The 25,023-nt window shown below is 39.7% G+C and overlaps 1 protein-coding gene across 1 annotated transcript; it reads left to right on the plus strand.

Moving 5' to 3' along the window:
• The first annotated feature begins 6 nt into the window (after positions 1-6).
• Positions 7-8,223, plus strand: LOC120861222 (C-type lectin domain family 2 member D11-like). The gene is made up of 4 exons (XM_040236862.1): positions 7-148; positions 4,679-4,854; positions 5,425-5,531; positions 6,929-8,223. The coding sequence occupies exons 1-4, from the start codon at positions 124-126 to the stop codon at positions 7,047-7,049; spliced, it is 429 nt and encodes a 142-aa protein (XP_040092796.1). The 5' UTR covers positions 7-123; the 3' UTR covers positions 7,050-8,223.
• Positions 8,224-25,023: the final 16,800 nt, after the last annotated feature.

The raw sequence follows: 25,023 nt of genomic DNA on the forward strand, positions 1-25,023 counted from the left end.
ATTCTTTATCTGCTGAGCCAATTGGGACGAATACTCCAAAGGATATGCCTAGCAATTATATCTTTTGTAACTTCTGCCAGGTTTTATCGTTTCATCTTCATTGCATCTCTAGCTGCAAATCTAATGCTATTTTATCCTCTTTTCCCAGGTAAGTTGTGTGTTCTCTAAACTTTACAATGTTCTTTGCACTTTTATATAGTCAATAAATGTTTATTGAGCTCCATTATGAACCAGGCACTGTGTGAAGGGCTTGATGTATGGTATACCATGAACAAAACATGACCAAACACACACACACACACACAAATCCCCATGCCAGTGAACTCCTATTCTATCAGGAAGACACAGATACTATAATAAAAAGTAACAGGGTAAGGAGTACAAGGGGCTTTCCTGGTAGCTTAGGTGGTGAAGAATCCACCTGCAATGCAGGAGACCCCAGTTCAATTCCTGGGTCAGGAAGATCTGCTGGAAAAGGGATAGGCGACCCACTCCAGTATTCTTGGGCTTCCCTGTGGCTCAGCTGGTAAAGAATCCACCTGCAGGGTGGAAGACCTGGGTTCGATCCCTGGGTTGGGAAGATCCCCTGGAGAAGAAAACTGCTATCCTCTCCAGTATTCTGACCTGGAGAATTCCATGGACTGTATAGTTCTTGGGGTCACAAAGAGTCGGACATGACTGAGCAACTTTCACCCATTCATTCAAGGAGTACAAGTGTCTAGGGCAAGCCTTCTTGAGAGGATGACTTTTCAGCAAACTATTGAAGGAGATGAAGGAACCATTGGCTATGTGAGGAAAGCATTCCAGATGGTGGGGACAAGTAGAATGAAAGCAGGAATCTCCTGATAGGTTTGACAAATAGCAAGGAGGCTTCTTCAGCTGAAGCAAGGTGAGGATGAAGAAGAGTAATGGGCTGGGGGGTCACAGCATTATGAGTCAGTTAAAGATTTTGGATTTTGTTCTGAGTGCAATGGGGAGGAACTAGAAGAGAAAAATTGTAGGAGAGGAATGGCATGATCTGAATTTCATTGTAGAATAATCATTTTGACTATTACATTGAGAACAGATTGTTAGAAGAAAATTTAGACATAGGAACAGCTACTAGGACAAAGTTGTTGAAATCCACACTGCCGGGGTCCAGCCCTGGTGGATCCAGGGAATTCAAAGGTGGGGACTGAGTCAGTGTTCTTGGAAATAACTTATTTAATTACAGATAGAGAGGGATTAGAATATTAGCAGAGAAAAAGAGGCTGAATAACTTGGTTCACATGGAATACCAATCACCACTTACATAGGCTGCAGGCGTCTTCCCATTCTCCCGAAGGAGAGGAGGCACTGAGGCCCTCCTGGTCTGATCTTAGAAGCCCAGGCAAAATTAATAGGCTTGGTGGGTACCCATGCACCAGATGGTAATTCAGCCAGAAAATAGTAGGAGAGAAAAAGAGGCTACCAATAAAAGTGGGATACCAATAAAATTCCAAGACAAGGAATTTGCACCATCTACGTTGGGCCACTGGTGCCACCTGAATATCGGAAGGTGCCCCTCCTTGGGCTCCTTCTCGCATGGGCTTGAAAACCGGGGCAAGTAAGTAGACGTGGTGAGCACCCACGCTCCAGATGGGAATTCAGCCAGAAAAATGGGGAGCAGAAAAGGATGACATGAGGGAATCAGTCTTTCCGGAAACTGATCCGATTTCTTTATTTTGGGTTTGCTTATATACCTTTTGTTACACATAGGGATGAATACAGAGTCATGCGGGGTCAGCAGTCCTGACCTTTATCAAAATCAGGTGCTTCACATAAATGTATAAAAAAAGGTCTTAGGGGTTTTACATCATCTTCTGGCCATGAGACCTGCTGACATTTTATGACCCTTTCTTTCTGATAACAAAAAGACTTATTTTTCCCAAGGGTGTTTTTTCTTAAACCAGGCACCACCCTCCAAATAAAGTTGCATTCCTATAGGGTGAGGATGTAGTGAGTTACAATCAAGAAAGGAATTTATTTAACTCAAGGTTAACATGATTAATCTTAAAGGTTAATACTTATTTCTCCTATATGCTAGTTATATTAATTATAAGGGTAGAGAATATGGAGATTTAGCAGCAAACATCAGCCCAACAAATGAAAATCCTTTCACCAATGCTCCCCTTAAGATTTATTTAGTCTTAAGATAGTGATAAAGTTACATTTTTACATAGAAAGGACACAGTGATTTATAACAAACTACAGTGGTCTATTACAAAAGAGAAAATTCATTAACTCAAAAAGTCTAGTATTGCTAACATCAAAAACTACTATATTTCCTTTTCTATATTCCAAATACTTTGATTAATATATTCCCAGGTGCCTAAGGATATGGAGGCCTGGTGGCAATCATTGACTCAACAATGAGAAAAGCCCTATGCTAAGTAAGACTCTCAAAATACTCCAAAACTCTCCGTGCTATTTATGGTTGAGAGGTAGTAAACAATCATGTGCTAGTGGCAGGAGTATGGATAATCCTGTCAAACAAGCTAGTCTGTCAGCAGAGAAGTTTGACCTGAGACACCCTTGTCACACCCAGGGCAGGGAATTAGCAGTAATTATTGGCACAACAAATGAAAAACCCTTCACCAATATAATTCCTAACCAACCCACTATACTGACAATTTCCCCAAAGAATTTGCCTTTAGTAAGTCTAAAACATCTCATGCCTCTCAGGTTGGGAGGCTGTAAACAATCACATGTGGCCGGAGGATCCTATACAGGTGGGCTAGATAACCTTCAGAGGAGTCCGTAAGCTGAAACACTCTTGTCATGCCCAGGAATTTTTATTGCCTTGGAGCTGCACGTTTACTCCTTCTCTGAGAGAACCGGTGGGGAACAGCCCCCCATAAAGTCAGAGATGTAGGCGAGAGCATGAAACGGTAAAGTAGATAGACTCTGGTTTTGGGGGTAGATGCTTGGGAACAGGGAGTTTCCTGAGGCTTGATCACGCCTTTGCGTATGCCAAGGCTCCTTTCTCATGACCTTTGCCATAGGCAGAGTTCCTCACGATGGCCCCCGACACCACACCAGATAGGACAGTGGCTTGGCCCTGGTGATAACAGTGGAGGTGGGACAGGGTATCAGAATCTGTTTATTCTGAAAGTTGAGTCAAGAGTATTTCCTATTAGGTTGGCTAAGGGAGGAAAAGCGAGATTATGAACCAAAAACATCTTGCTGGTTACAGAGTATCTAATCAGGGCCCATATATACTTATACATATTTGACAGAAATTCACATGAAACAAAAAACTTCTAGAAACCCTATATCATATTTTTGGTACTAGAATCAGTATTTGAACTATGCTATATTTTGTCTACTAGAAGGTTTTATACCCTTAAGAAATGTAGCATAGTAAAATCTAGGAAAGGTAAGGAATTTGCCTTTCTTTGTCAAGAGTAAGAAGGACTGATATAAAGAGGCTGCGGGGAAAGGGAAATCTGTATGATGCTTGGAAAGAGTACTACAGAAATTAAATGCTACAGAAATTGATTTCTTTATAACAATTAGTGGCCATGGACCCCTGGGAAGTGAGGTACACAGATTCTCTTCTTGAAGATCAGCTTTTGTACTTGAGATAAGACTATTTTTTTTTTTTTTGTACTGATGGCTTTTGTGCCTGAAATAAGAATGTTAGTGATGACTCCAGGAGGCAACAATTGAATGTACAATACATACTTCAAGACTGACCTTGGGTAAAAGTTCACCATATAAAATATATATGCATTTATTCATATATTAGTTTCTGTAGTACATTTTGTTCCAAGGCAATTCTCAATATAATAAAATCATTTAGGGAAAGCAACTACCGCTAGCTTGCACTCAGCAAATGATCACATATCTCAATATTGCATTCTCCAAGAAACCAAAAGAAGAAAATGATCTTAGAAAAGACTGTTGTTTGGGGAAGCAGTGAAATGCAAACAAATTTCCAAATATTGACTAGCAGTTAGTGCTTTATAAATCATTATGGCTAGTAGCATCCTAAGAGGCATTAGTAATACTAGTTGGCAATGCATTATAGCTCAGCAGTTCTGCAAATAACCGAGAATTGGGCAGCATCCATAGAGGGTATTTATTACATAGCCAGGCATTTGAGAATGTCTTTCTGGAAGCAAAATATGATGATGAGGGAAATTATGTAATAAATGGTACTACAATACATATAATGGAAAGCTATTTATTGGGAAAAGCAAACATATTTGGGCATGGAAGGCATTTCTAAAAATCTGTCTACCAATTGAAAGTAGCTCCTGTTTGGATGTGAAGAAAAACAAAATGCTATTTCCAAAAATCATAAAAGTACAAGAGTCTAGTTGATATTCGATCATGTTTTTCTTCAAACCCCTCATTTTGGAATTTCCTTGGTGGCTCAGATGGTAAAGAATCTGCCTGCAGTGCAGGAGACCTGGCTTTGATCCCTGGGTTGGGAAGATCCAATGGCCTGGAGAATTCCATGGACTGCATATTCAGACATGACTGAGTGACTTTCACACATATATACCGTGCAACATATATGCATATGTGTGTATATATGTGTGTATACATACATATGTAAAGAGAAAAAGACTGACCTCAGGATGGTAAGTGGAAAAATAGATGAAAGGGATGAGAAAATTTGTTATATTTACTGTGTTTGTCCAACTTCTAGTGAGAAGGAGAGAGCTGGACTCTCATGTTCTGCATGTTCCCTGCTTAAAAGGATGGATAGGATTTGGAAGTAAATGCTTTTATTTTTCGGAAGACACAAGGAACTGGACATTCAGTCAGACGTTCTGTACTTCACTGGAAGCTGTCCTTGCTCAGTTTGAAACTAAGGACGAGCTGGTAAGAAATATTTTTGGATCATGTTCTTTGTTAAATATTTAGCCTCTGAGAAGTCTATAGGCTACATAGGGTGACAGCTGGAAGAAGAGGAAGGATCCCATTCCAGGCAGACTTGGCGATTTGGAGTGCATATTAGTGCCTGATATCTCTTGAGTATGTTCTCTGTCTGGAACGCTGTGAGACAATTCGGAGGCATTCTCTCTTGTATCCTCATAGTTAACCTTTAGTTAAAAGTATTGTTCCCATTGTACAAAAAAAATATGGTAACATGTAATTTATCATCCAAATCAGGACATTTGGGGGAGTGAAAATAACAATATTAATAATATGTTGGTGCCACAGTTATAACCTGGGACTTTCTCAGTCAAGCTGGGATATGTGGTCACTTTAATGTCATTTAGGATCAGAGATATTTGAGTGACTTAAGCTGAGAACTGGGGACTAGTCTCCCACCAGATTCTAAACTTATCAATTATTTAGGCTGCCATTTAAAGAGAGAGGCTAAGGGGAAGAGGACTCAAGGGTAAAATGAAGGAGACATGTGTTTTCACTTTCTGTGTTTTGTAATAGAACTTCCTGATAAGATACAAAGGCCCTTCTGACCATTGGATTGGCCTTCACAGAGAATCATCACATCATGTTTGGAAATGGACAGACAACTCTAAATATAATGCCTCGTAAGTTTATAGACTTTCTTCTATTGTATTTACGTGTGGTTTGGGTATGAATTGTGTTTATGAGAAAATAAATTTAATATCATGGAAAGGTTATGAATTAAGAAATAGAAATCCTTTGTATGCTCTTCCATTTATTAGTTGCACCTTTGGAAAAACTTTAATATGATTTCAGTAGAAACATTTATCATGACGATAACATTGGATGTAGTCCTTCCACTTTTACCCACTGACTTAAACTGTGCTAATTCCCTACTTAAAAGGCAGAGAGAACACCTGAAGCACACGAGGGTCCTACAGTCTTGGAAAGCCACTAAGGATTGATATCCATAGACCCTCAGTCCACTCTTTCATTTGCTAAGTTCATTCTTAAAAGGAAGGTTGTCAGGGAACCAGTGGGAATCCTCCCTAAATGATCTCTGGGAGGAACTTAGTAACATTCCTTGGACTGTGAGTGCTTCAGTGGGGATGTTTTGAATGTAATCATTACATTGGAGCAGATAGAATATAAGGGCACAGTCACTTCCCTCAATCAAAACTAAGCCCTTTTAAGAATTTATTAGTAAGTAAACACTTTATTTTCACACATGTATTAAACAGGTCAGGAGAGCACAGAAAATAGTCTTCACTCAAGGCCACTGGCAATGAAAATAATCAATAATAGATCAGTAAATGATCAATAATAATAATAGAAAATGTTTTTTTCAACCAAGTTGAGGACAAAAGTAGACCATTTCCTAGATTACTCAGAGAAACTGCTCCAGAGAAACAGGGTTTCTAGCCCAGTTTTACATCTTGTCAGAACAGAGAACATTAAACAAGTCGGGGTTACATTTCTTTGAGGTTTCCCCTAGGGAAAAAAGAAAAAAAGAATAGACCAGCACATACACAGCAGATCAGTATGGCCCTAGCACCTGGGAAGGGAGTCTTATCACCAAAGGAGACCAGCACTGATGTCTCAAGAAGAAGGACATTTAATCTTTATTTCCAACATGGACATTTTAACTTCTGGTCAATGTATCCTTTTCTTTAATAATTAAAGCAGAAGTATAACATACGCTTGATAAGCCACAAACAGGTTGTTTTAAATAGCATAAAATTTAATTGATGTATAAACCAGAATGACTTCCCTATATCTCAATATGTGAAATTTTTGTTTATCACCATCCATCCCAAATCCAGTTATGTTGTTGACTAGGTATTTAACTAGTGATTGCTCTGGTAGCCAAGTGAACTGTTGCCATGGATGGTGATAATCTTCTGAAACACCAGCAACAGATTTTCACTTTTCTCTTGTTCACATTAACAGTAACTGAAGTGGGGGTGCTGAAGCATACAGAGGAGGAATGAATGTAGACGTCCAGTCTATGCTTTTTTAACATTTTTGTGCTTGGTTTTAGGTTTGCCATCACAGGAGATGCAACCTGTGGCTACCTGAATGACCTTGGAGTTAGCAGTGCCAGAAGTTATACAGATAGAAAATGGATTTGCAGCAAACAAATAATGTCTCCATGTCCTTAAATTCTTCAAGTCCTTTTTAGGGAATTTCACACACCATCTCCAAGAGATGCATTATAAATTATGCACAGTTGCTGCTCTATTGCTTGCTCTTCCAAAAATACCAATATTCATTTATACTGTTGTTAACAGCAGGGAGACAAGCTATACTTGAATGATACAGGGATTTGGAAAAGCATGGTTCTAAATTAAATAAGTGTTATATACTATGAGTTGATATTTATGTTTTGAAGCCAGTCAATATGAATAAATGCCTCTTTTTATATACAGACAGTACTTTCTTTGCACACATGAGACCATAAAAATAACTATGATAACTGAAGCCATGCAAAATGATTTTAATCACTGATGTTATCAATTGGTTAACACAGTTGAAATTCTCTTGGATTAGTTACAAATGTATGGGGAAAATTGTTTTGGACTTCCCTGGTGGCACGGTGGATAAGCATCTGCCTGCAAATTCAAGGAACATGGGTTCAATCGCTGGTCCAGGAAGATTTCATATGCCACGGAACAGCTAAGCCCGTGTGCCACAATACTGAGCCTGGATTCTAGAGTCCATGAGCAGCAACTATTGTAGCTCAAGTGTCCAAGAATCTGTCCTCTGCAACATGAGAAGCCACTGCAATGAGAAGCCCATGCACTGCAGTGAAGAGTAGCCCTCACTCTCTGCAATTAGAGAAAGCGCAAAACAAGGAAGACCCAGTGCAGCCAAAAATTAACTAATTCATTAAATTAAAAAAGAAAAAAGACACATATATAGGGAAAATTTTAAAACTCCCAAGACTAGGGACTTATCTGGTTGTCCAGTGGCTAAGACTCTGCTCCCAGTGCAGGAGGCCTGGGTTTGATCCCTGATCAGGGAACTGGGTCCTGCATGCTTAAACTATAAGATTCTCCAGGCTTGTCTCAGCCAAAAGTTCCCACTTGCAGCAACTAAAAATTCCACATGCTCTATAACAAAGTGAATCAGCTGTACAGCATGTAGAATCTTTGGTTGATGCATGTGATATTTTACTCCAATTAAAAAAAAAAAAGCACACACACAAAAAGCAGGAAAGAAGAAAGAAAGACATCACAGAAACTGGCAAGAAAAAAAAAAACAAAAAACAGGATTCCACATAACACAACCCATATAGATTCCTCATGCTGCCAGTAAGATCCAAGCAGTCCCTCCCCCCAAAAATTAACTAAGAATAATATTTATTATAGACTCTATATTTTAAAACATTAGAAACACTGAAAAAATGCTTCATACACTTCAGTTCTCAGTGTTTATAAGTTGCAGTGTGCTAAATAAATGTTATCCCTATAAACCAATATTTTGGTTTTGGTATTTTATATACCAATCTTTTGTTTACCCTTTATTGGATTTTAAAATCCTGCTTCCACTCTAATTAAATCACAAATAGTTAGTTACTTCTACCCATTAGCCATGTGATACCCAATCTCAGAATATATGATTGAGTTTGATAAACAAAATGTTTTAAATTTTTACAGCATTAACTACAGTGTACTCATGAGTCTACAAAAGTAGAAAATACTAACTTATAACATATTCTGTCTATGTACTTCCATTTCTCCTTAGCTCCTTACCCCCCTGGTTTTAACTTGTTTTCGATATCTGTGACACTATTTCTGTTTTATAAGTTCATTTGTAGCCTTTTTTTTAGATTTTACATGTAAGTGATATCGTATGACATTTGTCTTCCTTATTAGTTTCTTAGTGTAATTTTATGCAATCTTGTATATATTAATTTTCCATATATGTATAAATATTATATGTTTATATGTTTAGGGGCTTCCCTGATGGCTCAGCGGTAAAGATCTGCCTGTAATGTAGGAGAGCTGAGTTGCATCCCTGGGCTGGGACGATCCCCTGAAGAAGGAAATGGCTACCCCTTCCAGTATCCTTGCCTGTGAAATCTCATGGACAGAAGAGACTGGCAGGCTACAGTCCATGCGGTCTCAAAGGGTCAGACACAACATAGTGGCTAAACAACAACATAATCAAATGAACCAATTCTTCAAAGTAAATCTTCCACACATTCTATTAGTTCTGTTTTCCTGGAGAACCCTGACTATCATAGGAAATTAATTCCTTACAAAGCAAACTGACTTAAGGGGACAGGGGACAGGAAGAATGCAAAATGCATTCTGTCTATTTCCTTTGCTTCCTTGGCTGGACAATTTGGAAGCACAAGTGTTTGACAGGCTCACAGGAGGCATCAGAAAGAATGAACAGTCTGCTCAGCTTTTTTTAACAGCCTTTTTTTAAAGATGTAACATTAAACACCTTAACCTTTTAAAATGTATTTATTTACATACTTATTCATTTATTTATAAGATTTATTCATATTCATTAAAGATGTAAATTTATAGAATTTATAACTACAAAAAACATAATATAAATCAATAGAAGTACTGCTAAGCAAAATTGATATGTCCATAAAGTGAAATAGTATGCAATAATAAAGTAAAATTATAATAGTGTGTGGAAGGAGCTATAAGATGTTGAGGAACTTGTTTGGTCATATGATAGTTCTATTTTAAATTTTTTCAGGAAATTCCAATTATAGTGGATTACCAATTTAAATTTTTACCAGCAGTGCACAAGTGTTCCCTTTTCTACACATTCTTGCCAAAACTTGTCTCTTGTCTTTTTGATAATGTCCAATCTAACATTGTAGCTTTGATTTTTGTCTCTGATGATTAGTGATGTAGAACATCTTTTCATGTTCCTGCTTGCTGTCTGTATATCTTCTTTATAAAAATGTCTATTCATTTCCTCTCCTCATGTTTTAATTAAATTATGTGGTTTCTGTTGTTGTTCTTGCTGTCAGATTTTGGGACTGTGGGCTGGGACTCTAGTTCTGTTGTTGGTCAAGGCCTCTCTGGACCAGTACTTAACCCACACATACACTCAATCAACATGTGTAGGGATGACACAGATGGGCTTATGGGAAGAAAGCGGGACTGAGAATTTGTGAGCTTTCCCAAGAGGATAGAAGTTAAGACTCTGAGTTTTGTCACTGCTCCCAATGTGGCTTTAGCAGGGTAGGGGGCCTACTAAGCTGAGACCCATCGTCCTGCCCAGAGTTCTACCAGGGCTTGGTATCATAATCCACCTTTGGTGGGAGAGGAGGTCTTTTCTGCGTTCAGAGGGAGCTATGATAAAGAATCAGCCTGCAATGCAGGAGACTAGGGTTCAATCCTTGGGTTGAAAGATCCCCCAGAGAAGGGAATGCCTACCCACTCCAGAATTCTCACCTGGAGACTTCCATGGACAGAGGAGATTGGCAGCCTGCAGTCCATGGGGTTGCAAAGAGTTGGCCATGACTGAGAGACTAACACTTATTTTTTTGCTGCTGAAAAATGGAATGTTTTCTTAACAAAAAATATGTGATCATTGATAGACACCAATTCATTAAATGCATTTTAATCTCATTGAAACAGGCTTGTTTTGGTATTTACTCAGGTATTTGCATTTTCTCAACACATTCTTTTTTTGTTTGTTTTACATCAACTTTCTGGTCACAAGATAAGGTGACCAGGTTACCTAATTTTTTTTTTTTTCAGAACAATCGCTTATATCAAACATGGTCAAAGCAATCAAATTTTCCTATAGTCCCAGTGTAACAGAGTTCCTCAACATATTCTCTCCATAAAAATATGTTTTTTTCTTGAGCTCTGATGTTTCATACACATGAGTCAACATTATCTTATTTTAACAAAGTTCTATTTTAGCTCTATTCTATTTGTAGAAAACTAATAAAAGAAGTATGTTCATTTTTGGTATCAGATCCTGGCCTCCTGAAGACATTTTGAAATGTTTCTGATGGTGGTCAGTTATACAACTGATGCACACAGATTGCTTTCACTTCCTACTTGTGTATACTCTACTCAACAAAATGGAGAGTGGCTGCCTCCAGTTCTTTCCAGGATGCCTCAGGTTACAGGAAACACCTATTTTCACCAATGATTTTAAGATGTGATGGAGTTTCAGTTCTTAAAGAAGCCAAATAAGTGTTTACATTAGTCTACAATTCACAGTTTTAGTTGAATGGTAGAGATCTATGAAGAAATCACACCACAGATGGGAGCCTAGAAGCCAAAGTCAAGCATCAGGAAGTGTGCTGCCCCCTAACTGAGCCTGTTCCATGGCAAAGACTCAAGCCATCCTGAAATTGCTTCTCCAGGAAGCCATCACATTCCAGGAAATGAGTTCATAGTCCAATATCACCAAATGTATAAGGAAGACCACTACAGAAAATAAAACCTACAGTATCCATCAACATAATAATTTTCACCTAAGAAAATAGAATTAGCAGAACAATTTATAAAAATATGTAAATAAAAGAGCACGTATAAAACATGAAACTCGCTACTGAGTTGAGGTGACAAGGAAGTCTAAATATCCTTAATCTTTTAGCTCATAATTAAAATTTATCCTCAGAGAGCCCTTCTTTCTGATGGAAGGCAGTCATTTTCAGCTTGTGCCAGCTATCAGTTTACCATGTTTTATCTACAATCTTGGCTTTCATTGTTTGATCTGTATTAGTGGGCTGGACTCTAAGCTATTTACCCTGCAGTGAGCTGGTGGTAAACTTGTTACTAGAAGACATTGGAGGGATATTGAGGAGGAAGGGTCTTCTTTTCCTGATTCTGATATTTCTGTTCAGTTTTCTCTTTTTGCTCTTGCTACACTATGGCATGAAACTGACATTAAAAATGGTGCTAAACCATCAATAAAACTGTGGTGGCAAGCCGACAAATGAAAAATTATTGTGAAGTTGGGATATTACTTAGCCATAACAAAGGCGGCAACATGGATGACCCTTAAAAATATTGTGCTAAGTGAAAGAAACCTGTCATCAAAGTTCACAGTCATATGATTCTATGTGTATGAACTATCCAGAATAGGCTAACCTGTAGACATAGACACAGATGGGGTTTTGATGGTGATTGGGTGTGCTGGTGTGTAATGAGAAAAATGAAATGAAGTGTTAGTTGCTCAGTTGTGTCCAACATTTTGTGATCCCATGGACTGTAACCCACCAGGCTCCTCTGTCCATGGGATTTCCCAGGCAAGAATACTGGCATGGGTTGCTATTCCCTACTCCAGGGGGTCTTCCCGACCCAGAGGTAAAATTCTGGTCCCCCACACTGCAGCAGATTCTTTATCATACCATCTAAGCCACCAGGGAAGCCCAAAGCAACTTCTTAATGGGTATGGGGTTTCTTCTTGGGGTGATTAAAATGTGGTGAATGTACTTAGTACCACTGAATTCTTTATTTTAAAAGAGTTAAGTTTTCATAACAGGAACTCCCCTACCCACAAGCGTTGAAGTTGCAAACTTTCAAAGATGTGAACACATGTTGAAGGCCTGATGGAATTGGAGGCCCAGAGAAAGGATGAAGAGAGACAAGAAGAAGTAACTAAAGAACTAAAGAGATTCACAACACAAAAATGGCACGGAGGTTTTATTTCAAGAGGCACGGTTAGTTTTTGAGGCACAGGCCCCGAACATAGAACAGGACACAAAGGTTGCACAGCCATTCAGAACTCAATCCAGTGTTTCCTCATCAGCTATGATGAGGAAAAATAGAGCCAGAACCCAGACGTCACTGGATTGTTTTTTCAAGAGGAGAGGTAGAATTGAATCCAGCAAGGAACCAGAACCTGAGCCATCAACATCAGTTGTGAGTGAAGCTGCAGTTTGCCTTCGATCTCCTATTGCTGACAATCCTTCAGCTCTACAATCTTCCACCTCCTCTCCCTCCTCCAGTCAGTAGCTCTTCTTGCCTGTTCACTAGATGCCAGCCCCTGTATGCCAGCTGTTGTACTGGACATCTGAACTTTGCAAGGTAATGTGCTGTAAGGTTACAATTATTTTCTCTACTTACTGTGTTTGTTTTTTGAATATTATTTCTCTGGAAAGTATTTTAAACCTATTGCTGCCAGTACAGTAATACATCGCCAATAGTATTCGTTGGGTACCTAGGCTAACTTTGTTGGGGTTACAAACAAATTGGCCTTATGAACACACTCACAGAACAGAACTTGTTTGTAGGTACTGGATATATTGTATTTTATTTCAATATAAAAAAAAAAAAACTACTCTGCAGTAACACTACTACAATGTGGAAAAAAAATCACATTTAAGGTGATTTCACAATTTAAAAAAATGGGAGTGTCAAATGAAGGAAAAAATGGAGGATTAGAAACAGAAGAAGCCAATGTTATGTAATTAATGACCCCTCCCCCAAAATAATCTGAAACAGTGTATTATAAAATAAACGAAACAAAAGCAAAAACTTTTTTTTTTTTTTCCAGCAAGGGGAATGCTTGGAATTTATTGCTGGACTAGACTCTATCTTGCTATGAGATCTTTAGCATCACTTCTTAAAATAATTAAGTAGAACTTTTAGAATTGAACAATTTGTTAAATTTTTAATGAATCAAAGAAATAGTTGATTAAATTAATGGGTAATTTATGGCTGGCTTTATTTTTGGGGGCTCCAAAATCACTGCAGATGGTGAGTGCAGCCATGAAATTAAAAGATGCTTACTCCTTGGAAGGAAAGTTATGACCCACCTAGATAGCATATTCAAAAGCAGAGACATTACTTTGCCAACAAAGGTCCATCTAGTCAAGGCTATGGTTTTTCCAGTAGTCATGTATGGACGTGAGAGTTGAACTGTGAAGAAAGCTGAGCGCCGAAGAATTGATGCTTTTGAACTGTGGTGTTGGAGAAGACTCTTGAGAGTCCCTTGGACTGCAAGGAGATCCAACCAGTCCATTCTGAAAGAGATCAGCCCTGGGTGTTCTTTGGAAGGAATGATGCTGAAGCTGAAGCTCCAGTACTTTGGCCACCTCATGCGAAGAGTTGACTCATTGGAAAAGACCCTGATGCTGGGAGGGATTGGGGGCAGGAGGAGAAGGGGACGACAGAGGATGAGATGGCTGGATGGCATCACTGACTCGATGGACGTGAGTCTGAGTGAACTCTGGGAGTTGGTGATGGACAGGGAGGCCTGGCGTGCTGCAATTCATGGGGTGGCAAAGAGTCAGACACGACTGAGCGACTGAACTGAACTGAACTGTTGCGTGTAACTTAAACCTGAGGAAAAGAAAGAGACTAAAAGCTGTGAAAAGTTTAAAAAACTTGGATAATAGAATGATGCCAGAAAATATTTAATAAGAACTCCAGAGAAATAAATGAAGTAAAAAGATAAGAGAGGGGCAATATTTGAGGAGTCAATTACAAATAATTTTCCAGAACTCTCATTATTGGATAATGAAAATATAAATAGTTACAATTCCTTTTAAGAAACATTTGTCACTATCTACTAAACCTTAAGAATGTGCATTTTCTATAAGCTTGCAGTTTTGGGGAAACAGTGGAAACAGTGTCAGACTTTATTTTTGGGGGCTCCAAAATCACTGCAGATTGTGATTGCAGCCATGAAATTAAAAGACGCTTACTCCTTGGAAGAAAAGTTATGAGCAACCTAGATAGCATATTCAAAAGCAGAAACATTACTTTGCCGACTAAGGTCCGTCTAGTCAAGGCTATGGTTTTTCCAGTAGTCATGTATGGATGTGAGAGTTGGACTGTGAAGAAGGCTGAGTGCTGAAGAATTGATGCTTTTGAACTGTGGTGTTGGAGAAGACTCTTGAAGGTCCCTTGGACTGCAAGGAGATCCAACCATTCTATTCTGAAGAGGATCAACCCTGGGATTTCTTTGGAAGGAATGATGCTGAAGCTGAAACTCCAGTACTTTGGCCACCTCATGAGAAGAGTTGACTCATTGGAAAAGACTCTGATGCTGGGAGGGATTGGGGGCAGGAGGAGAAGGGGACGACCGAGGATGGCTGGATGGCATCACTGACTCCATGGATGCAACTCTGAGTGAACTCCGGGAGTTGGTGATGGACAGGGAGGCCTGGCTTGCTGTGATTCATGGGGTCACAAAGAGTCGGACACGACTGAGCGACTGAACTGAACTGTAGTTTTCTACTAGAGAGAAACTCTCAGAATAAGCACCTGTGCTGTAATACTTTGCAGCACTATTTTAATAAGGAAATAACAGAATCAAATTAGCTGAGTCTTTCACAGGGCAAGTCTCTTAAGATACTCTGTTTTCATATATTAGGAAATTTGCCTTTCATCATGGGGACAGAGTACTACTCAAAAATTAAGCATTATACAAGTTAAATTTAACTGAGGAAAAACTCATTAACAGAGTTTAAAATAAAATATATGAATAATACATAAGTTCACAAAGAGCTTATTAATTTTATGAAGATCTGATGAAATATCATGCTCAGAATAAAGCTAATAAGTACTATGCAGAAGCATGTCCCATTCTGACCCTGGTTCAAAATCAGTTGTGGAGTTACATTATGCACAATTCTGATGGGCTTGATTATTTGAATAGTTCACAGACTATACATAGCAGATTAAAAGTAAAGGATGAAAATATACCTAGAGGAGAACATTAGGTTACACAGCAGAGAATGACAGCTGGAAGAAAAAGCAAATACAGAAGATGTATTTAACAAAAAGCTTGTCATTTTGTGTCCCTTAGTTTGGAGGTGTATACTAGTATTTCTACGTATTCTAGACAAAGTTATTTCTATTTATCTTGAGGCCTTCATTACATTGCAATATAGTTTACAGTGGATTATTTGATTTATTTCTTTTTTTCTTTTTTTGGTCACAGAAAGGAACACCATAAAAATATAGCTGTGAAGAAAATTCCCTTTCTAATCAGTTAAACGAAAATCTTGAATTCAAGTTCTCACCATCTGGATCATGACCAAAGCAGTCTGTTTTGTCTGTTTGTTTGAACAGATTTTTCTGCTTTTTAGTTATGTTTCATTGTTCTTTGAAAACTCTTAGCATGTCTCTTGAGAAATCTTCGTCTCTGGAAGACAAAGCTGACTCCAGAGACCTCTGGTTGTTCTTGTTCAATCATTCAGTTCCCATGGATTGCAGCATGCCAGGTTTCCCTCCCCTTCACTATCTCTCAGAACTTGCTCAAACTCAGGTCCATTGAGTCGATGACACCATCCAACCATCTCATCTTCTGTCACCCCTGTCTCCTCCTGCTTTCAATCATCCCCAGCATCAGGGTCTTTTCCAATGAATCAGCTCTTCACCTCATATGGCCAAAGTATTGAAGCTTCAGCTTCAGCAACAGTCCTTCCAATGAATATTCAGGATTTATTTCCTTTAGGATTGACTGGTTTGATCTCCTTGCAGCCGAAGGGACTCTCAAGAATTTTCTCCAACACCACAGTTCAAAAGCATCAATTTTTTGATGTTCAGCCTTCTTTATGGTCCAATTCTCATCCGTCCATGACTACTAGAAAAACCATAGCTTTAACTATGCTAACCTTTGTCGGCAAAGTGAGGTCTGCTTTTTCACATGCTGTCTAGGTTTGTTATAGCTTTTCTTCCAGGGAGCAACCGTCTTTTAATTCTGTGCCTGCAGTCATCGTCTGCCTTGATTTTGAAACCCAAGAAAATAAAATTGGTCACTGTTTCACTTTTTCTCCATCTATTTGCCATGACATGATGGGACTGGATGCCACGATCTTCATTTTTTGAATGTTGAGTTTTAAGCCAGCTTTCACTCTCCTCTTTCACCTTCATCAAGAGGCTTTTCGTTCCTCTTCACTTTCTGCCATTAAAGTGGTATCATCTGCCTATTTGAGATTGTTGATATTTCTCCCAGCAATCCTGATTCCAGCTTGTGAGTTATACAGTCCAGCATTTCACATGATGTACTCTGAGTATAAGTTAAGTAAGCATAGTGACAATATACAGCCTTGACATACTCATTTCCCAGCCTTGAACCAGTCCATTGTTCCATGTCTGGTTCTAATGATTGCTTCTTGTCCTGCATGCAGCTTCTCAGGATGCAGGTAAGGTGATCTGGTATTCCCAACTCGTTAAGAACTTTCCAGTTTGTTGTGATCCACACAGTCAAAGGCTTCAGTGTAGTCAATGAAGGAGAAGTAGATGTTTCTTTTGAATCCCTTTGCTTTTTCTATGACCCAACTTTGCTTTTTCTATGTTGACACTTTGATCCCTTGTTCCTCTGCCTTTTCTAAATCCAGACTGTACATCTGGAAATTCTCAGTTCACGTACTGCTGAAGCCTAGCTTGAAGAATTTATCATACAGCATAGTTTTACTGTGCTTCCCAGGTGGCGCTAGTGATTAAGAACCTGCCTGACAATGCAGGAGACATAAGAGACGGGGGTTAGATCCCTAGTCAGGAAGATCCCTGGAGAAGGAAATGGCAACCCAGTATTCTTGCCTGGAGAATTCTATGGACAGAGGAGCCTGGAGGGTTACAGGCCATGGGGTTGCAAAGAGTCAGGACACAACTGAAGCAGTTTAGCACATAGTTTTACTGCTTTAATAATCCCCTGGGCGCTACCAGTTTATCCCTTCCAACTTCTCCACCTTGGTCCTTCAGACAGATCTTTTCACCATCTGCATGATTTTGCCTTTTCCTGAATATCAAATTGTTGGAATTTTACAGTATGTTGCCTTTCAGATTGCCTTCTTTCACTTCGTAACCTGCATTAAAAGTTATTTTATGTCTTTTCTTGACCTGAGAACTTTTTAAAGTCCCGGAATATTATGTCATTGCCTGGAAAGTCTAGAGTGTGTTTCACCATTTATTTATTGACAGGAATCTTGGTTACTTCCAAGTCTTGGCAGTCATGAATGCAACTGATATAAACACACCTGTGCAGGTTTGGCATAAGCATAAATTTTCAATTCATTTGTGTAGATGCCAAAAATGAGATTTTGGGGTCATATGATCAGTATATTATTATTATTATTATTTTTAAAACTGCCAAACTGTCTTCTAAATAATCATCTCATCTTTATTATCAACAATTGAAACTTCTAAATCATTTCAGGGATTAAAAGAATCCACTAGAAAAAACAATTTGTTGCTCAAAGATTGATTTCTGCAGTTGCTGTCTTGTTTTAAGAATATGTTCATAAACTCTATTCCGACTGGACCAATCACTGTGGGGCAGATCCTTGGCTTTGAAATCTGATCACCTCATGAAAGCCCAAGTAAGGGTGATGGAGACATGTGATGATATATTTAAGATCATTTAAAAATCATCATGGAGTAGCTATGGTTCATATATCCAAAATGGAGCCAAGTAGCCATCTGTGGATGTGGTTTTAGATGCATTCTTGCATCACTGTGAACTTGAACTTTCTGGATTGCATCAAACTCAAGAACACCTCCAGTCTTTTTTGGGGATGTGCCACAAAGCATGCTGATAGAACCTGTGCCCCTGCCCTGGAAATTCCGAGTCTTAACCATTGAACCAGAATGACAGGAAAGTCCCCAGCCTTTTCCTAAACAACATCTGCAAGCTACTGTCAACTGCAGACATTGTTACAAAGTGCATGCTTCCCCAACCTGGAACTTTATAACCATTTTGAACCCCTAACCATTCTTGTTTAAACAAGCACCTTTGAGTTCAGTTCAGTTCAGTTCAGTCTCTCAGTTGTGTCTGACTCTTTGTGACCCCATGAATCACGTCAGGCCTCCCTGTCCATCACCAACTCCTGGAATTCATTCAATCTCATGTCCATCGAGTTGGTGATGCCGTCCAGCCATCTCATCCTCTGTCGTCCCCTTCTCCTCCTGCTCCTTTATTTCTTCCCAATTCCAATCCTAATTCTTGACAATTTATGTAAACTTGCAGTTAAACTCTCTCCCTATTTTTAGTCTTAGAACACAATCCAAGCCTTTGATCTGTGTCCCCTGAGAGCTGTAGTGCTAACAAACCACAAATCAACACCTTTAGAGTCTGTGTGTGTGTGTGTGTTTACAGCCAGGGTTTCTGTTCCCAGAAGTCTTGGCTAACACAAGTTGAACTCCGAAGAGACAGAGCCTTGTCCCCACCATGCTAGCCAGGGTGACTCCCAGGCTATGGAGATTTATGCAGACTTTCTCTTGCTCTGCCAGGAAGGGATCCAGCATGGCAGAAGGTCTGAGCAGAGGGCTGTCCTTTTAGATCCACCAGGCCCCCATCAGGTGTTTGGCAGCTTGGAAAGAAACCAAAGATCACCAACCTCAGGGTATTCTTTTTAAAATGGTTCTGAAGTAGGAGATAGCTGGACTGCTGATGTTTGTCAAATGAAGTAAAATTGAGCCTTTGTTTTCACCCAGACAGTCCATGGACAAAGCTAGTGGCAGAAGTTGAGCCCTGCTAAAGTGAAGAGATAAGGTACCCACTCCTAAGGTCAAGGAAGACTTCCCTGTCTGCACATGTGCAGGAAGGCTTCTTGGGAATCAAACAGGGAGGGGTCCCCACCCCATGATAAGTATGGACATGCACCAATAGGTCTCTGAAGTGGGATCCATCTTAGAAAAAGGTTGCACACACAACTTGCAGAGGATCTAAGGACCAGTCAGGAGTGAAGAAAGAAACAAGATAATTGGCCAGAGGTTTAAATAGTGTGAAAAGGCAAAAAGATATGACACTGAAAGATGAAATACCCAGGTTGGTAGGCACCCAATATACTACTGGATAAGAGTGGAGAAATAATTCTAGAAAGAATGAAGAGATGGAGCCACAGCAAAAACAACACTCAATTGTGGATGGGACTGGTGATGGAAGTAAAGTCTGATGCTGCAAAGAGCATTATTGCATAGGACCCTGGAATGTGAGGTCTGTGAATCAAGGTAAATTAGAAGTGCTCAAACAGGAGATGACAAGAATGAATATCAACATTTTAGAAATCAGTGAACTAACATGGATTAGAATGGGCAAATTTAATTCAGATGAACATTATATGTACTACTGTGGGCAAAAATCCCTTAGACGAAATAGAGTAGCCCTCATATGACTATGAGTCTGAAATGCAATTCAATTCAGTTCAGTTCAGTCGCTCAGTCATTTCTGACTCTTTGCTACCCCATGGACTGCAGCACACCAGGCTTCCTTGTCTATCACCAACTCCCAGAACTTCTTAAATTCACGTCCATCGAGTCAGTGACATCATCCAACCACCTCATGTGCTGCCATCCCCTTCTCCTTCAGCATTCAATCTTTCCCAGATCAGGGTCTTTTCCAATTAGTCATTTGTTCACATCAGATGGCCAAAGTATTGGAGTTTCAGCTTCAACGTCAGTCCTTCCAATGAATATTCAGGACTAATTTCCTTTATGATTGACTGGTTGGATCTCTTTGCAGCCCAAGAGACTCTAAAGAGTCTTCCCAACACTACATTTCAAAACCATCAATTCTTTGGCCTCTCAGCTTTCTTTAGAGTTCAACTCTCACATCCAAACATGACTACTGGAAGAACCATAGCTTTGACTAGACAGACTTTGGATGGCAAAGTAATACCTCTGCCTTTTAATATTCTGTCTAGGTTGGTCATAGCTTTTCTTCCAAGGTGCAAGTGTCTTTTAACATCATGGCTGCACTCAACGTCTGCGGTGATATTGGAGACCAAAAAGATAAATAAAGTATCTTACTGATTCCATTGCTTCCCCATCTATTTATCATCAAGTGATGTAACAGGATGCCCTGATCTTAGGTTTCTGAATGTTGAGTTTTAAGCCAACTTCTTCACTCTCCTCTTTCACTTTCATCAAGAGGCTCTTTAGTTCTTCTTCACTTTCTGTCATAAAGATGGTGTCATCTGTATATCTGAGGTTATTGATATTTCTCCTAGCAATCTTGATTTCAGCTTGTGCTTAATCAAGCCTAACATTTTGCATGATGCACTCTGTATAGAAGTTAAATAAGCAGGGTGACAAAATATAGCCTTGCCTTGATGTACTCATTTCCCAATTTGAAACCAGTCTGTTGTTCCATGTCTGGTTCTAACTGTTGCTTCTTGACCTGCATACAATTTCTCAGGAGGCAGGTCAGGTGGTCTGGTATTTCCATCTCTTGAAGAATTTTTCACAGTTTGTTGTGACATATACAGTCAAAGGGCTGGTGTAGTCAATAAAGCAGAAGGAGATGTTTTTCTGGAACTATGATCCAGCAGATGTTGGCCATTTGATCTCTGGTTCCTTTGCCTTTTCTAAATTCAGCTTGAACATCTGGAATTTCATGGTTCACGTACTGCTGAATCCTGGCTTAAAGAATTTGGAGCATTATTTTGCTAGTGTGTGAGATGAGTGAAATTGTGCAGTAGTTTGAATATTTGGCATTTCCTTTCTTTGGGCTTGGAATGAAAACTGACCTTTTCCAAGCCTGTGGCCCCTGCTGAGTTTTCCAAATTTGCTGGCATATTGAATGAAGCACTTTAACTGCATCATCTTTTAGGATTTGAAATAGCTCAACTAGAATTCCATCACCTCCATTAGCTTTATTCATAGTGATGCTTTCTAAGGCCCACTTGACTTTTCATTCCAGGTTGTCTGGCTCTAGGTGAGTGACCACACCATTGTGGTTATCCAGGTCATGAAGATCTTGCCATGAAGATGGTGAGAGCAAATATCGACAACTTAGGAATCAGTGAACTAACATGGACTGGAATGGGTGAATTTAGCTCAGATGACCATTAAATCTACTACTAGGAGAAAGAATCCTTTAGAAGAAATGGAGTAGCCCTCATAGTCAACAAATGAGTGCAAAATGCAGTACTTGGATGCAATCTCAAAAACGACAGAATGATCTCTGCTCATTTCCAAGGCAGACTATTCAGTATCATAGTAATCCAAGACTATGCCCAGACTCGCAATGCTGAAGAAGCTGAAGTTGAATGATTCTATGAAGACCTACAAGACCTTCTGGAACTAACACCCCCCAAAAAGATGTCCTTTTCATTATACAGAACTGGAATGCCAAAGTAGGAAGTCAAGAGATACCTGGAGTAACGCAAATTTGGCCTTGGAGTACAATATGAAGCAGGGCAAAGGCTAACAGAGTGTTGCCAAGAGAATGCACTGGTCATAGAAAACACCCTCTTCCAACACAAGAGATAACGCTACACATGGACATCACAGTATGGTCAACACTGAAATCAGGTTGATTGTATTCTTTCCAGCCAAAAAATGGAGAAGCTCTATACAGTCAGAAGAAAAAAGACCAGGAGCTGATTGCGGTTCAGATCATGAACTCCTTATTGCCAAATCCAGAATTAAATTGAAAAAAGTAGGGAAAACCACTAGACCATTCAGGTATGACCTAAATAAAATCCCTTATGATTGTACAATGGAAGTGACAAATAGATTCAAGGGATTAAATCTGATAGAGTGCCTGAAAAACTGTGGGCAGAGGTTCATGACATTGTACAGAAGGGAGTGATCAACACCATCCCCAAGAAAAAAAAATGCAAAAAGGCAAAGTGTTTGTCTGAGGAGGCCTTACAAATAGCTGAGAAAAGAAGAGAAGGAAAGGGCAAAGGAAAAAAGGAAAGCTATATGCATTTGAATGCAGCATCCCAAACAACAGCAAGGAGAGATAAGAAGCCTTCCTCGGGGATCAATACAAAGAAACAAAGGAAAACAATCAAATAAGAAAGACTAGAGATCTCTTCAAGAAAGTTAGAGATACCAAGGGAACATTTCATGCAAGGGGCACGATAAAGGTCAGAACTGGTCTGGACCTAACAGAAGCAGAAGATATTAAGAAGAGGTGGCAACAATACACAGAAAAACTATACAAAAAGATCTTCAGGCTTCCCTATCTATCCATCACCAAATCCCGGAGCTTGCTCAAACTCATGTCCATTGAGTTGATTATGCCTTCCTACCATCTCATCATCTGTCATCCCCTTCTCCTCCTGCCTTCAATCTTTCTCAGTATCAGGGTCTTTTCCAATGAGTCAGTTCTTTGCATCAGGTAGCCAAAGTATTGGAGCTTCAGCTTCAGCATCAGTCTGGGGATTAAGGGGTTGGAAAAGCTGGGAGAGGGTGACAGGTGTTCCTAATAAGCTGGTTCAGGATTTTGCCCCCCCCTTTTTTTTCTCAGTCTGCCCTGCCCCCAGGAATGGCATCTTAATTGGAAACTAGAGATCCCTCTGGGACTGGCCTGAATCCCCCTCTTTTCCAAGAACACAAACTTCTAGTTTTTTTGGGGAGACTTGTCTTTAAGCTTAATTAGAATGTCCTCAAGCTCTCTCTGGCAGAATAAATATGTTTTAAAAAGAAGTTCCTTTCTTGGGGTCATACAGGCTTAGTGTGTCACCATTTTCATGACTTAGTGCTCTTATTAACTGACATTTCAGAAAGAGAGACCTGTCTGAGATAAAGAGGCATTTATTGTGAGAACTGTTAGAGCTGCAGCCTGCAGATACAGACTCAGGAACTTCTCAAGTTGTGATCTGCCAGGCTAAAAATGGAGAAGTTTAATAAAGACAAAAATGCAAGAAGTCATGGTTAGTACTCATTTCGTTTGTCCAAAATTGTAATTGGAGCTGTTGAGAAGTGAGAATGCTTGTTAAGGCAGAATTGATAGTATAACCACAAGGTGAAAGAGGCAGGACCCTGAGACCAAAAGATTGCAATGGAGGAAGGGGTACTTTGAGGCTGTCAACTGCAATTGCCAAGAGCATTTGCCAGCGCCTGAGCAACCAAGGGCATTTTCCATCTTCCTGTGCTACTGCAGCTGCTGACTTTCGACACCTCCTGAAGGGAATTGAGCATGGAGAGTGAGGTACTCTGTGTTCCACGGAAACTGGTGGAACAAGTCTTTAGAGAGTTAGGTGTTTTCAGGAACTGATTTCATGATCCCAACCTTTGCATCTCCAAATATCTACAAAAGCATTAAATTCCTTCATGGTGACAGCTCCTCAGGACTAGTGGAAAATCTTTTATAAAGTAAGCACTTGATTGCATTGAACTCCCCCTTCACCAAAATCTTATATATTCACCTCCCCTCACTGCTGTTTTGGAGCAGCTTCTCGGAGCTATCTGAGGTGCTGTCTCCCAGGCTGCAGTCCTCATTTTGCCCCTAATAAAACTTAATTCACAACTCTTCCATTGTGCATCTTTTTAGTCAACAAGGCCAAAGGAGCTGACAAAAGAAGATGTTTGTCTGTTCTTGGGTGTGGTACAATGCAAAGAAAGTTCTGGTTCTTGAGTTCTGAAATCAGAGGCCTCAGTGGCCTCCCAACTCCATTTTTACTTGCTGAACTGTGATTACTCCATTATAATTTCAATTTGTCATTACTCTTAACTCTGTCAGGGTTCCATAGTACTATAATCCATGATCTTTTAAAATCCATCTCTTGACTAGACACCAGAGAAGACACCTGCCTTTCTGGGCCATCCCAGGTGCCTGCTTCACCCTCTTCATCAGAATTTGCAGAGCTTTTGTTTCTCAGCACCTACAGCAGGAGTGAACATTCTGCAGCTGTTTGGTGATTGGATAAGAAATTATTAGGCATGCAAAAAAACACAAAAACATGTGGTTGCCACTCTAACTAGGTATGCAATGCAGCTGCTGCAATAAATAACCTAAGTTTCATTGATAGAACAGTATATATTTACTTATCTCTTATGTAGCTGTGGAATATAGGAGCTCCTGGTTAGAATGCAGCTTTTTTCCACATGGAAATTCAAGGACATAAGTTTCTCCCTATGTCTAGGGCTTCCCAGGTGGTGCCAATGGTAAAGAATCTGCCTGCCAATTCAGGCGACATAAGAGATGTGAGTTGGATCTTTGGTTTGGGAAGATGTCCTGGAGAAGGGCATGGCAACCTGCTCCATTCTTGGAGAATCCCCATGGATAGCAGAGACGGGCAGGCTACACTCCATGGGGTCGCAAAGAGTAGGACACAACTGAGCACCCACGCATGCACACACATAAAGAAATGGAGTATTGATTGCTAGAGTGAAACTTACATAGCTGCTCCAAAAACCCAAGTGTTTTTTGCTTTGTGGGTTTTTGTTGTTGTTGTCTGGTTGGCTGGCTGGTTTTTGTTTTGGGGTTGCTTTCTGTTGTTTAATTTTT

The sequence above is a fragment of the Oryx dammah genome, unplaced genomic scaffold, assembly GCF_014754425.2.
Source record: "Oryx dammah isolate SB20612 unplaced genomic scaffold, SCBI_Odam_1.1 HiC_scaffold_11230, whole genome shotgun sequence".
NCBI classification, from domain to species: Eukaryota; Metazoa; Chordata; class Mammalia; order Artiodactyla; family Bovidae; genus Oryx; species Oryx dammah.

Bases quoted from the DNA above. Each gene is read 5' to 3' on its own strand.
- LOC120861222 (XM_040236862.1), top strand. From the start codon at position 124: ATGCTATTTTATCCTCTTTTCCCAG. The intron at 4,855-5,424 runs GTAAGAAATATT...GTTTTGTAATAG, and splicing joins TTGAAACTAAGGACGAGCTG to AACTTCCTGATAAGATACAA. The intron at 5,532-6,928 runs GTAAGTTTATAG...GCTTGGTTTTAG, and splicing joins AACTCTAAATATAATGCCTC to GTTTGCCATCACAGGAGATG.